General features: G+C 42.5%; 1 protein-coding gene across 1 annotated transcript in view; it reads right to left on the bottom strand.

Annotated features, from left to right (window-relative positions):
* Positions 1–15,151, bottom strand: part of EFTUD2 (elongation factor Tu GTP binding domain containing 2) — a 47,071-nt gene that overhangs the window by 19,645 nt on the left and 12,275 nt on the right. The window contains exons 4-11 of the mRNA XM_041726331.1: positions 14,246–14,324; positions 11,916–11,991; positions 11,374–11,439; positions 10,555–10,590; positions 8,599–8,689; positions 7,584–7,666; positions 3,753–3,919; positions 1,252–1,376 (exon numbers count right to left, since the gene is read on the bottom strand). Of these exons, the coding sequence (XP_041582265.1) occupies positions 1,252–1,376; positions 3,753–3,919; positions 7,584–7,666; positions 8,599–8,689; positions 10,555–10,590; positions 11,374–11,439; positions 11,916–11,991; positions 14,246–14,324 (723 nt within the window). The remainder of the gene's footprint in view (positions 1–1,251; positions 1,377–3,752; positions 3,920–7,583; positions 7,667–8,598; positions 8,690–10,554; positions 10,591–11,373; positions 11,440–11,915; positions 11,992–14,245; positions 14,325–15,151) is intronic.

The following is a 15,151-nucleotide window of genomic DNA, read 5'->3' as shown; positions in this document are numbered from 1 at the left end:
TCTTTAAGTAAGTAAGTAAGTAAGTAAATAAATAAATAAGCGAGCCATCTACAAACAACTAAAATATATGTCTAATGATAAAATGGTTAAATTATAATACATTTATATAGTGGAGCAATAGGCAGCTTTAGAAAATAATTTTTAGAAATGAATTTTAATAAAATAGGCAAAATCTTATAATCCAATTCTTTTTTTTTTTTTTTTTTTTGTTTTTTTGTTTTTTTTTTTTTATAATCCAATTCTGAATGAAAATTTATCTTGTGTTATATATCTGTTATATCTTTATAAAATGTGATCTCATTTATGCAGAACACTAAACAAAAAAGAATTCTTTTTTTTTTTTTTTTTTTACAAAAAAGAATTCTAACAAATGTTTGCAATAGTTATGGTAATAAGGTTAAGGGTGAATTTTGCTTTCTTGACTAGATTTTACTATATCTTCTATTTTTCTACAATGAGAATATAGTAAATATGTACATTTTTTTAAAAGCTGTATTTGCCCATTTTTCTCACAAAAGCAAACAAGAGAGTGATGAAGGACAACTGGGTGGGGTGAACAGAAACACTGGAGTTCTAGTGCCTGTCAGCTGTGAGACCTCTCACACAGCCTCTCCTCAGCTCTCAAGGCGGGGTGATAATGACGCCCTTAGGGGGTACAGCATTGGACACTCAGGACACGGTTGTTATCAGAATCTGAGGGAACTGGGAGGCAAGGATGTGGGAGTGCCAGAGTCTCCTGAGTGGGGAAGTGGGTCCCGGGGCTCCAGTGTCAAAGTTCCAAGGACTGTAAAATCATTCAGCTGAGCATCCCAGAGGACTGCAAATCCAATGTGAGCTCTTGTGTAGGCCCACAAAAGTTGATGTACCTAGATACAGTCAGAAAGACAGCTAGAAGCATCAGTAGTGAGAGACTGTATCTTTCAGAAAGGTCTGAAAGGGTTTTGTGGGCATGGGCCATTCCTTTTGGATGGTATCTCTCTCACATTGGGAGAGATTCTTATTCCTATAATGATTCTCTCTTCACCCCCTTCTTATGCAGGCACATTTATTTTTCTGTTCTTTAGAAACTACTTAGCCAAAACAAAGGGTCTAGGGGTCAAAAAGAGTGACAATAATAGTTGTGACAGTAACAGTTGATAAAATGCTCCCCCAACAGGGGACTCTGGCATGAAGCCATTTCTAAACTCTTCAGCAGGAAAGGCACATATGACTCTGGGGAAGCTGGGAGGCGAACTGCCAGGTAGAGCTTACCGAAGGTGTCAGCATAGATCTTGGCAAAGGAGCCCAACGTGAAGCAGATGCTATACTGGGAGCTGGAGAAGCAGACGTTGCCCAGGAGTGGGGAAAGGATCAGATTCTCATCAGTGGAATACATGCTGAAACAGAGAGAGTTGTGAGCGCAGAGCCAGGCTGTGCAGCAACACTGACACAAAAACCAGTGGGGAAGGGCAAGGACTCTGGGTCACGGCTTCTCTACAGCCCTTGCCCTCAGAAGGGGCTCGCATCAGACACAACTTTGCCACCAGCCTGGCCCAAGAAAGTGACATGATGGAGCTATCCCCTAACTCAATAACAAGCTGATTTCCCAGAACTGGGAACTTCATGCAGGATCCTCTAACACCATCAAGTTAATTGCACCGGACAGACAAGGGGAAACTTGGAGGTCAGAGACAAAGATCTTTGAACACAGGAAACAAATCTAATGTGAAAGAGTATATTTTAGAGAAATCTCAATTTCACAAATATAGACAGAAACACAGAAGTGGACAATCAACAAAAGGGCAACTTTGCTCCCCACTCTCACTGCCTTCTTCTTTATTCTGTTTTGTTTGGTTTCGTTATACAAATTCATGTTAAAATTTTTCCAAAAGCCATGCACAAAACTACAACATCCTAAGTTCACTAATGCTTAAAAGAAAATCAGTTGTACACGGGAATCCAATCCACAACCTTAGCCTTACTGACCGACTGTTTTACGGAATTTCTTATTTTGGAAGTAAAAATATTAGTTTATAAAGAGCAGTCCCCTACCTTACCCCATTCTCTTTCAAGTTATGCTCCCCAGAGAGAACTACTTCCAACTCTTAAAGCTTTCAGAGCACTTGCCCTACATTTCTAAAGAATATGTTTATGTTGCTATTACTTGTTTTAGGGCTGAGTTCTGACTTCCTATTTTGGTGATCAGGATTTAGCCCTATCCCCCACTCTAAGGAGATACATAAAGAAGTTTAACATTTCATTTTGGGGGCTCCTGATGTTATTTTAATCTCCAGTCACCGTCAGCCCTTCTGGAGCCAGGGAGAGCTCAACTGCTGTTGAGAATTAGGGCCACAAGGGCAGCCCCGGTGGCCCAGCGGTTTAGCGCCACCTTTGGCCCAGGGCCTGATCCTGGAGACCCGGGATCTAGTCCCACGTCAGGCTCCCTGCATGGAGCCGGCTTCTCCCTCTGTCTGTGTCTCTGCCTCTCTCTCTCTCTCTCTGTGTCTGTCATGAATAAATAAATAATAAAATCTTGAAAAAAAAGAGAATTAGGGCCACACCCTGAGGATGCTCCTGAAGGTAAATCTGACTCTGGCCATGGGGATACTATCCTCAGTCCTTAACTGGAGAGGTGCTCTTTCAATAGGACAGCCTCTTCAGTGGCCCTTTGAGGGGCCTCAAGAAGTCATCCAGTCAATTTGTCAGCCTGCAGATAAGACTGTCGTTGGGATATATTTAATCTATTCTTCCAAGTCACCTTAATACTGTATTCTAAGGTCTCCCAGTCATCACTCAAACTTATTAATATAAACACAAGATGCATCTTGCTGAAAAGCAGCTATGTCCACAGAAACAAAAGCCAATAGTTTCAATTATTGAGTCTGCGTTTAGAAGTTAACAGCAGAGCAGCCCAGGTGGCTCAGCAGTTTAGCACTGCTTTCACCCTAGGGCCTGATCCTGGAGGCCCGAGATGGAGTCCCACGTCAGGCTCCCTGCATGGAGCCTGCTTCTCCCTCTGCCTGTGTCTCTGCCTCTCTCTCTCTCTCTCTGTGTGTCTCTCATGAATAGATAAATAAAAACCTTTAAAAAAAAAAAAAAAAAAAGAAGGTAACAGCAACTAACATGATTCACCAGGCAGGTACTATATGCTAAGCACTGTGCTAAGCGTGTTATATCAAATATCTATCTAATTTCTTTCTTTCCTTTTCTTTCTCTCTCTCTTTCTTTCCCTCCCTCCCTCTCTCTCTCTCTCTCTCTTTCTTTCTTTTTAAGATTTTATTTATTTGAGAGAGAAACAATGAGAGCACCAGAGAGTATAAGCAGGGGGAGCAGATGTGGGGCTTGATCTCAGGACCCTGGAATCACAATCTGAATGGGAGGCACTAACCAATTGAGTCACCCAGGCACCCCTATCTAATTACTTGCTACAACCCATTAGACAAATCTAATCATATTCTCTTTTCACAAAGGCAGAGGCCGAGGTTCTAGGAGCTTAAGTCGCTTGCCCAGGTTCACAACTTGGTATGAGGTGAAAGTGAGAACAATTCTAGAACAATGCAGAAATGAAGATGTGTCTTAAGTTGCATAGCTGGTTAAGGCACAGGATCAGTGAGGCCCCTCAAAGCCTGAAGGGCCCTGGAAAGCGCACTTAGCCTTATCTAAAAAGCTCATTTTTAGAAATCATATTTGGAAATCATATTTGCCCTCCAAAGGAGTTCAAGGTAAAAAACAAAGTTCCTTAGGACAGGAAATCGACTCCTGGGGTCCTATACCTTATTAATCCATTGACCTCATCTACGATGTGACGCAGCTTGTAATAAGCATCAGTTGGAGGCAGCTTCAGCTCCAGGATCAGCCGGTCAATCTTGTTGATGCACACAGTGACCGCCAGCCTCTCCTGCACTGCGTGCTTGATCAGCCGCTCAGTGTTCAGCATTACCTGAGAGACACAAGGCCCAGAGGTGGTAATCAGAGCAAAAAGGGCAGAAAAGTTCAGAGCAAAGTCAAAGAGGGTACTATATGAAAATATGAAGTATGAGGAAAAGAGGACCTGGGGAAAGAGATTGTTGGGTGGAAGCAGAGGGTATCTCTGCCCAAAGGCTGATTCAGGAATGTGAAGAGGGTACCTGGCAGGACTGAGAAATGAATAAACACACTGGTGATTCTGGGAGCCAGGTTTCTCGGTTCTAGAGGAGTGGAGGAAAGCTAGGAAGCACCTGTGGTGCTTAATGGAATGTGGATATCAATACTGACACACAAATGAGTTCTTCTTTACTCTTGATAATCATATTTCATATACATGTGTAGAAATAGTTACAGATATGTGGGGGTAGGTACTATGTTCAGTGAAAGGGTCTAGAAGTATTGGACCCTAAAGCAGTGAATACAGCCTGACCTTTGTTTCTAAATACCAGTCTCCACTACAAGCAGCCACAATTCTTTGAAGAAACAGCTGATTCCAGGATTAGGGCAGAGAATGCGCAAAATGAGTCTAGAACATCTTTTTTGTGTGTAAGAGAAGGAAGTACTTGAAAAAAGATAGGACATGTCAAAAGGACAAAGAAGCCAACCTGAAGGAGCTCTACTTAACCAAATCTTGGGGTAGCTAGAGTATCAGAAATATAGCAATGGATTATAACCCACTGAAATAAAAATCCATGTACCCATACCGATAAGAACTAAGCAAACGAGGGAGAAGAGAAAGTCCTTCCTTACAACAGAATTCCAACCAAAAAATATAGTAGGAATAATAAGAGTTAGAGAAATCAACTTTTGCAACTACTACAGAAATAAACCTGGAATGACCAATGAAGGATAAAACTTGAGGTGCCTAGCGGGCTGAGCTGGTGAAGTGTGACTATTGATCTCTGGGTTGTGAGTTTGAGCCCCATGTTGGGTGTAGCATTTACATTAAAAAAAAAAAAAAAAAAAAAAAAAAGTAGAGTGCCTGGGTCAGTTAAGTGTCTAATCCTTGGTTTCAGCTCATGTCACAATCTCAGGGGTTGTGGAACTGAACCCTTGTCAGGCTCTGAGCTCAGTGGAAAGTCTGCATGGGACTTTTTCCCTCTGCCCCTCCCCTGCTCACACACATTTGCTTTTTCTCTCTTTCTAAAATGAATCAATCTTTTAAAAAAAAGTAATAAATGAGGGATCCCTGGGTGGCGCAACAGTTTGGTGCCTGCCTTTGGCCCAGGGCACGGTCCTGGAGACCCGGGATCGAATCCCACGTCGGGCTCCCGGTGCATGGAGCCTGCTTCTCCCTCTGCCTATGTCTCTGCCTCTCTCTCTCTCTCTTTCTCTATCATAAATTAAAAAAAAAAAAAAAAAAAAAAAAAAAAAAAAAAAAAAAAAAAAGTAATAAATGATAAAACTAACATACAAAGTTTGGAAAAGAGAATGTATATATAGGCTCAAAGTATAGCTCCATATGTATCACTAAGAGAAAAACAGTAACTTTACAGTAGGAAAACCTGGCAAACCCACCCCAACCAACCAATCAAAGTTAGTATCACCAGTAATGGAATAAGGTGACACCATGGGCCTCCTGATGCAATGGACTAAGAACACACAACTACATTTATGCAGCATTCCTGCCAAAAATAATGTGGAAAGGGGTACCTGGGGGGCTCAGTTAGTTAAGCATCTGCCTTTGGCTCAGGTCATGATCCCAGCCCTACATGGGGCTCCCTGCTTAGCATGGAGTCTACTTCGCCTGCCACTTCCCCTGCTTGTGGGTGTGCATTCTGTCAAATAAATAAGTGAAATCTTAAAATAATAATAATAACCTGAATGTAATCATCAGTAAACATTCAACAAACCCAAATGGAGAGACATTCTACAAAACAAATATAGCTTACGCTCTTCAAAAATGCCATCATAAAGGACCAGGAAAGGCTACAGAATAGTTCTAATTAAGAGGCTAAGGAGAGGGCAGCCCCAGTGGCTTGCGGTTTAGTGCCACCTTCAGCCCAGGGCATGATCCTGGAGACCCGGGATCAGGTCCTGCATCGGGCTCCCTGTGTGAAGCCTGCTTCTCCCTCTGCCTGTCTCTGCCTGTCTCTCTCTCTCTCGCTCTCTCTCTCTCTCGGTGTGTGTGTCTCTAATGAATAAATAAAAATCTTAAAAAAAAAAAAAAAAGAGGCTAAGGAGACATGAGAACTGAATGCTAGGCAGCATCCTTGACCGGGGGAAAAAAAATCCTATAAAGGATATTACTGGGACAGTTAATGAAATTCAATAAGGTCTAGAGAAAAAGATTCGCACAACAATACTGTATCAATGTTAAATGCCCTGATTTTGTTAACTGTATTTTGGTCATGTAAGTGAATGTCCTTTTCTTTGCTAACCTGCGGAAGTATTCCACTTTCTGACAATTCAAGGGGAAAATACACACATGTGTGAGTATGTGTACAGAGAATCACAAAGCAGATGGTAGTGTACTCCTTGTATTGTTTTTGCAACTTTTCAATAAATTTGAAATTATTCCCAAATGAAGTCAATTAGGGGAAAAAAGAAAAAGCAACTCTGGCTCCCTCTATTGGCTATCTCACCAATGACAACATGAATGAAGTTAGCCAAATTATCTTTCAATTTGTTTTTTTTTTGTTTGTTTTAATTTTTTATTTATTTATGATAGTCACAGAGAGAGAGAGAGAGGCAGAGATACAGGCAGAGGGAGAAGCAGGCTCCATGCACCGGGAGCCTGACGTGGGATTCGATCCCGGGTCTCCAGGATCGCGCCCTGGGCCAAAGGCAGGCGCCAAACCGCTGCGCCACCCAGGGATCCCTTATCTTTCAATTTGGAAATATATAAAGACACTTTGGGCTTTTTAACTTCAATCTCTCCAGTTTAGAAAAATTCATTAATATTTAAAATCCATTTACATGAATATACTCTCCTTCTTCTCTTTTAATTACATTTGTCATTTATTTTGAGTCCTATCACTTTGAACTTCAATGGGCAGAAGTGAGGGACTCATACTGAGGACTCATTTTAAACTTTATATGCTGCCTTAATATCAGAGCAAATATGAGCCTTAATCTCACAGACTTGGGACAGTTGGGTGGCTCACCAGTTGGGGGTCTGCCTTTGGCTCAGGGCGTGATCCTGGAGTTCTGGGATCGAGTCCCACATCAGATTCCCTGCATGGAGCCTGCTTCTTGCTCTGCCCTGCCTCTCTCTTTGTGTGTCTCTCATGAATGGGTGGACAGAATCTTTATTTACTTATTTATATTTATTTATTTTTAAGATTTTATTTATTTATTCATGAGAGACAGAGAGAGAGAGAAAGAGGCAATGACACAGGCAGAGGGAGAAGCAGGCTCCAAGCAAGGAGCCTGACACAGGACTCGATCCTGGGACTCCAGGATCATGCCCTGGGCTGAAGGCAGGCGCTAAACCGCTGAGCCACCCGGGCGTCCCCTGGATAGAATCTTAAAAAAAAAAAAAAGAAAAAGAAAAGAAAAGAAAAGAAAAGAAAAGAAAAGAAAAGAAAATCCCACAGACTTTAATCTTCTCTGACTCCCAGCTCACTCTTCTCTTGGCACTGAGTGGGGCAACCTAACAGGGAGGAGGGGTCATAAGAGAGTAGAAGCAGACTCACGCCCTCAGCAGCATCAATGAAAAGGACAACTCCATCTGAGATACGCAAGCCAGCCGTGACCTCATCAGAAAAATTCACGTGACCTGTAAAACAAATACCAAGTAAGTCACTACCTGCACGATACCAGGATGAAGCACAATTAACTTGCAGGTGGTCTAAGGGAATGCTGCTAAGCATGCAAACCCCCCAAAACGCCCTTTCTCTTTCCCTACAGCTCCCTGTAGGTATATAAAATTCCATCAGTTAGTCACACGCTTAGATTAAACTTTCATACGCTAAGTCCCCAAACATAAAAAGAATGAAGTGTTCTGGATGCCCTGGGAGGGCATAACATATCAACATTCACACTTCAGCTTGGTCTCAACAGCAATAAGCAGAGTTCTGTGGGGCACAGGACAATTCAGAGGCAGAACGGGCAAGAAGGGCCTGGTGCATGGGAGACAATTCCTGGCAAGGTGCTGCTGGTGGTGGACAGGGGCTGAGATGTTCCAAGGCACTGGGCACCTGAAGGTGAGAAGGTCCATGTGTCAAAACTCCAATTTTTCTATTTATAACTCTGCTCTGAGTGGGTCCTTTCCAAGACAGAGTCAGCTACAGCACAAGGTTTATGCTGCTCCTATGATGACCTTTATGTCATTAGTTTGTGTGTAGACCCCATGGCCTCCTTCAAAAGACTAAGAATGCCTGAGGCCAGGGGCATGTATGACTCACCCTTGTTACCAAGTGCCTAGGATGGGGCCTGACACAGGCTGAAATGAGTAAATGAATGAAATTGCCCCATATTTAAGTATTTTAGACAAGAGCAAAGAGAGGAACAAAATAGAAAGCCTGGTGCACAATGCCTGCTAATTAATTAGGCAGAAGCAAAGGAGACTGTGGAAAACGGAAATTATCTCAATGAAAGGAAAAGTGAAGGGAATGTAAACACAACAATGAAACACTGTTCTGTTCTGGAAAGAGTGAGAACACAAAAAACAAAGAGGGAAAGGTCCAGATAATAAAAGGAACATCCTACCCGGAGTGTCCATGATATTGAAGAGGTAAGATTTTCCTTTGGTATCTGGCAAGACCACCGTCACAGGAGTGCTTTTGATGCCAACACCTCTCTGAAAGTCACAAAGACAGAATGGTCAAGACTTCTTCCTATGCAAGAGGGCTTCCTTCTGCTCTTGGAGCTTGCCTATTGCTAGTAAGTTACATTGATGTCTCTTCTTGAGTGTGATTTTTATCTAGACCTCTAACCAGAATGACCCTTGAAGACGAAATCTACTGGTGTTAAACATCATTTTTGCAAGAGTTTGGTTCAAATACTAAAAAAACAAAAATAAAAATGAACAAGCAAATAAAGTAGGATTAACCTAACAGTGAATCCAGTGCCCTACTATCCCATCTTTATACACCGCCAACAAAAATAATAACTAAAGCATCGGGATGCCTGGGTGGCTCAGCAGTTGAGTGTCTGCTTCTGGCTCGGGGTGTGATCCCAGGGTCCTGGGATCGAGTCCCGTGTGGGGGTCCCCTCGAGGAGCCTGCTTTTTCCTCTGCCACTCAACCACTGAGCCACCCAGGCGATCTATTGTAGGAATTCTTAATTAAACCTTGAAAAACAAAAAGTGTACACACACACACACACAAGCTATAATAAGAAGGACTCTTAGCTGGCTTAGTAGAACATGAGACTCTTTACCTTGGGGTTTGAGTTTGAGTACCACATTGATGGATGGAGATTACTTTTAAAAAAAATCTATAGAGAAAAAGCTAGGGGCACTTGGGTGGCTCAGTTGGTTAAACATTCAACTCTTGATCTCAGGATTTTTTTTTTAATTTAAAGATTTTATTTATTCATGAGAGACACACACAGAGAGAGAGGCACAGGCAGAGGGAGAAGCAGGCTCCATGCAGGGAGCCTGACATGGGACTCAATCCCGGGTCTCCAGGATCACACCCTGGGCTGAAGGCGGTGCTAAACCACTGAGCCACCTGGGCTGCCCTCGATCTCAGGTTCTAAGTTCAAGCCCCACTCTGAGCTCCATGCTGGGGGTGGAGCCGACTTAAAAAAGTCATAACAAAAACTGTAGCTGAACATATTAAGACACAATAGATAAAATGTTGATTACTCGTCATAAGCCTGCACTGTTCAAATTTCATTTAGTAAACCACACTTACAAACTTGAGCTCTCCAGGTGGTTATTTAAGAAATAGAGGTAGAAATAAAGGAGAGAGGAAAGACAGGGGTCAGGGAGTAGGGGAAAGATCCAGATAGAAAAAAAAAAAAAAAAAAAAAAAAAAAAAAACCCACCAGCTGGAACGAGACAGCGATGTATGCTCACTGCTTTACACAGAAGAGAAGCACAAAGACAAAGGAACCTACTCTCAAAGAGAAACTACTCCTAGGAAAGAGATCATCATATAGATAGAATCATCTTCTAGATTTTAAGGATGTCATCTAAAAAATTCTGTTGAGTTTCGGTATAACTTACAGTGTAAATAGTTTTTTAAGATTTTATTTATTTATCTGAGAGAGAGAGCATGAGCAGGGGGAAAGGGCAAAGGGAAAGGCAGAAGCAGACTCCACGCTGAGCCGGAAGCTCGACTCAGGGCTCAATCCTAGGACCCTGGGATCATGACTTAAGCTGAAGGCAGACACTTAACCAACTGAGCCACCCAGGTGCCCCACTTACAGCATAAATTTAGACATCACCTCTTAGCATTTGCCCTACTGGGCCAAATTAAATCCAGTCAACAGCAGGAAGGTCCTCCCCCTACTCTGTGGCTTGCCTGCCCTGCTCTCTTTCAAGTACTAGATCAGGGGATGACTGGAAGAAGCAGCAAGATAAAGAGGTGTGAGGTGGCAATGAGAGAGGGGTGTGGTACACAGCAAAGTGTTACCAAAAAGGCTCCCCCACATTCCCTGAAAAACTCCTGCTGGGTTTGGTGTGAGCAACAGTTAGATTTCCCCAGGCACACTCACCTCCTGCTCTGTGAAGAGGATGTCAGTGTAACATAGCTGGAAAAAAAAAAAAAAAAATGAAGTGCTGTTACCACCTGACTCCAGACTCCTCTCCCATACAAACCATCAATCACTTTCCCCCACCAGCTCCCAACTCAAGGGTTTCTGTCTCAGGAGGTTAGATGGAAGACAGAAGGGTATCCTACAGAAATTCTAGACAATAAAACCAAGGCCCTCTCAGATAGAAAATGCTTCCGGATGGGTGTTTTTTTTGGGGGGGGGGGGGGTAGGAGGGGGTCAGGGTGGTCCCTGAGGACCAGGTATGGCTGGAGAGAGCTAAATTCTATCAAATGCACTGAATCCTAAAGTAGTAAAGGGAGACACATCCAGCCTTTATGGAACCCCCCACACGTCAAAACACTCAATCTAGCAGACATGGAACATTTATTGCGCTGAGACCTGTAGCCACATTTGGCCTCATTCACAGGCATTTAAATTTATCACAGAAAACAACAAGGTCCAATTGTATTATATTTATAGAGTAGGCTATTAATACCATGACAGGAAAGAATAGGCTATAAAAGTCAGGATATATCAGAACAGAGGAAAGATCCCAAGTGCAGAACAGATCATCCAAAAATACTGCAGGTTAATATTCTCTAGTCTCCTAAGAAAGTTAAAATTACTTTCTTTAAGGCTATGAATAGAGATTACAATTATAAAGCAGCGCTTTGTAGGCGTCATTATTTATAATGAGAGTGGGAAGGAAGGGGAAGGAGAGCGACACCCCTGTATATTCTGAATGGTTCATCCTAAACCTTCCACAGAATTTCTACTTACATCTTGGTCATAGCGCTTCCTGATTTCCGGGTGAGTCTGCTCTATTAAACAATCTACAAAACACGTCTGAAAGAGAAGAGAAGATTAAGATCTGCCAAGCACAAAGGAAAATCTACTCTACCCTTCCCTCAGTGCCCAAAACACCACCTAATTTAGGGATAAAGAGAGGAAGAGGAGAGCAAGGAGGATTATGGGACAGCAAGGGATTAATACTGAAGCCACTGAAGCCATAGGATTATCTTCAAATGAAAGATGAAATCTTTCTTGGACAAGCATTCCCCTAGGAAATGAAAACTTATAAAATCAGAGTAAGGCTCAATTTCTCCTCTTCTGTATAGATGTAGACACAGGCTGCAAGTGGCTTAGAAACAGGCTCCATCCACTGTTCAGGAAAAGCTAGAATTTCATAGCACAGTTTCACACTAAGCATGGAGGTAGAGGTCCATCATGATGGCCTCAAACCCCAACTGTGACTCTGAGGCCTGAATAAATGAGCAGAAACTAAGAGAAATCCTGTTCCAAGTAGCTGAAAGTTCTCTCACCTTGCCATGGTGGAGATGGCCACAGAGGGTTACATTTCTGATGAGCTCCGAATTATCCATCAGATCTGCCAAGAAGCTGAAAGGAGAAAGGAAAAGAGAAAAGGAACTTTGGCAAAAGCTTCCAAATGGGAAGTGGTACAAAAGTGTTTCATGAATTTTGTCAGGAACAATTTTCAGACCAACTGGAGAATGCTCAGAGGCAGATGTGAATTTCTACATCTATATGGGTTTGGCTCTGGAAATGGAACAGACTTATCCATGACATGACACAACCCATGAAATGGGTTTCAACAGCAAAATCATGAGATTTCAAAAGTAAGCAAGAAAGGCAAAACCAAATATAAGCACACATGCACGCACATACACAAGCACTGTCCCTTTCAAAATCCTCAGATTAGATACCACACATTTATTTCATTAATGCAAAGGGGATTTAAAATCACTTTGAGAGTTTCTCTTTTATTTTTTTAAAGATTAAAAATAAATTTTTTAAAAAAATATTTTATTTATTCATGAGAGACACGGAGAGACAGAGACACAGGCAGAGGGAGAAGCAGGCTCCATCCAAGGAGCCCAATGTGAGACTTGAACCGGGGACCGTGGGATCATGCCCTGAGCCAAAGGCAGGCGCTCAACTGCTAAGCCACCTAGGCATCCCTAAAATTTATTTTAGAGAGAGAGCGAGAGAGAGCAAGCATGAGCGAGCAGAGAGGGGAGGGGGAAGTAGGGGGAGAGAGACAAGCAGACTCCAGGCTGAGTGCAGAGGCTGATGTGGGGCCCAATCCCCATGACCCTGAGACTGTGAACCAAGATGAAATCAAAAGTCAGACGCTTAACCGACTGAGCTACTCAGGCACCCCAGCTTCTCCTTTGAAATTGCCCTTAGAAAGAAAAAAAAAAAAAAAAAAAGAAATTGCCCTTAGAGCTAGTTAACAAAACTTTTGAGAAAACTCCATCTCATTAATGATGCTGAGGAGTTCCATCTTGATCAGAACTGGCACTGTCTTTCTTGCTTACCACAGTAACTCAGAGGACTTTGATTCTTTGAAATATCAAGTCCACTTTAAAAGATTGGAGATTTTAAAAACCACCACTGAGAACACACAGGAATCTGAAGCAAGTTCTAAAGATAACTGAAAAGTTGTTTCAAAAATGGCTGAATGTTGGCAGGTGGGCTGACCATTTCAGAAGGGATCCCACTCTTTTATTTTTTTAAATTTTATTCATTCATTCATTCATTCATTCATTCATTCATTCAAAACAGAGAGAGACTACAGACAGACAGAGGCAGGCAGGGGGAGAAGCAGGCCCCATGCCAGGAGCTCAATGTGGGACTCGATCTCAGGTCTCCAGGATCACACCCCGGGCCAAAGGCAGGCGTCAAACCGCTAAGCCACCCCGGGACCCTCTTTTTTTTTTTTTTTTTTAAATAGATTTTATTTATTTATTCATGAGACACACACACACACAGACAGGTAGAAGGCGAAGCAGGCTCCATGCAGGGAGCCGGACATGGGACTCGATCCCGGGTCTCCAGGATCAGACCCTGGACTGAAGGTGGCGCTAAACTGCTGAGCCACCGGGGCTGCCCGGATCCCACTCTTTTAGACACACTAGATTTCAACATGTTTATTTTTTTTATTTTTTTTTATTTTTATTTTTATTTTTTTATGATAGTCACAGAGAGAGAGAGAGGCAGAGACACAGGCAGAGGGAGAAGCAGGCTCCATGCACCGGGAGCCTGATGTGGGATTCGATCCCGGGTCTCCAGGATCGCGCCCCGGGCCAAAGGCAGGCGCCAAACCGCTGCGCCACCCAGGGATCCCTCAACATGTTTAAAACAAAGAAAAGTTTCATTATCTAATAAATGAGTTCCAAGCACTTCAATATATGAGGACCTTACAAGTACATTTCATCAATGAAAATATTTTCAGAAAGTCTGCAGTACAAAGAATCTAAAGTACTCTACACATGTAGATTATTTCCTTTCCATAATAAAGAGTTGTTATATTCCCCAAACAGTATTCTCACCAAGTCAAAATAGGCTCTGGTTGCCCCAACATTGATGATTACAATCCCCAGTTCTGTCTCAAAGGCCAGCTTCTAATACCCAACTAAAGAATTGGAAGAGAAAAGGCTGAGATCTGAAGGAGAGGCAGGAGAAAAGTTAAGATGGACTCTACACATTCCAGCAAACATGTATGCTCAAGGAAAATTCTGGCAAATTGCAGGAGAGGATTTTCACTTTTACAATTTACTAGGTACTTCAACCATAAACTACCTCCTACCTACACAAAAAAATGAACCCACACTGAGACCTTATAACTTACTCCATTTCATACACCGTGACAGGTAATGTCTGCTCCATCAGGGTGAATTTCTTGGTTTTCACTGGCTTAATAATAGGTTCTAGGGGAGAAAAAAAGGAGTGATGTACAGGTTGGCATGAAACATAAAAATGCAGAGCCCCATTCCATTAGACGGAGCTTTCATTTTTTAAAAAATAAGATTTATTTATTTGAGAGAGAGAGCACGCGGACGAGCACAGGGAAGGGGGGGAGAACAGAATAAGAGGGAGGGAAAACATCTCAAGAGACTCCCCACTGAGCACAGAGCCTCACGCAGGGCTTGAGCTCATGACCCTGAGATCATGACTTGACCCAAAACCAAGAGTCAGACATTCAACCAACTGAGTCACACAGGCGCCCCTAGACTGAGCTTTCAGAATGTATGATATGTGACATCAATTTGTTATAATCAAGGATCACTCATACATTGAGGTAAGTTCTGAGAATGCTATCTGGCACAAGACAGTGAAGGATCTCAAACTGTGGACTAAAGGGTTTGGACTTCATTTTGTGGCAGGAGGGGAGAGGGACTGGATATAGGCTGAGGTCAATGTCAGTTCAAAACCTCTCCTTGCATTTATAAAATCTAACCACTTCCCAGAAGATCAATGAAAAGGATTAAAGAAGTGGAAAATCAGCACTATGAAGACTGGTTAAAGGAGCTGGGATTATTTGGATGGAAAAACAGGTAACACCAGAGGGAGAACTTAAAAAACAGTCTTTAAGTTGGGGCACCTAGGTGGCGCACTTAGTTAAGCATCTAACTCTTTTTTTTGTTTTTTGTTTTTATTGAAGTTTGATTTGCCAACATATAGCATCTAATTCTTGATCTCAGCTCAGGTTTTGATCTCAGGATTGTGAGCTAAAGCTCCATATCGGGTTCCACAC

Source organism: Vulpes lagopus, chromosome 12 (assembly GCF_018345385.1).
Source record: "Vulpes lagopus strain Blue_001 chromosome 12, ASM1834538v1, whole genome shotgun sequence".
Classification (NCBI taxonomy): Eukaryota; Metazoa; Chordata; class Mammalia; order Carnivora; family Canidae; genus Vulpes; species Vulpes lagopus.
Note: the sequence above shows the minus strand (reverse complement) of the source record. Positions and strands in the feature narration are given on the sequence as shown.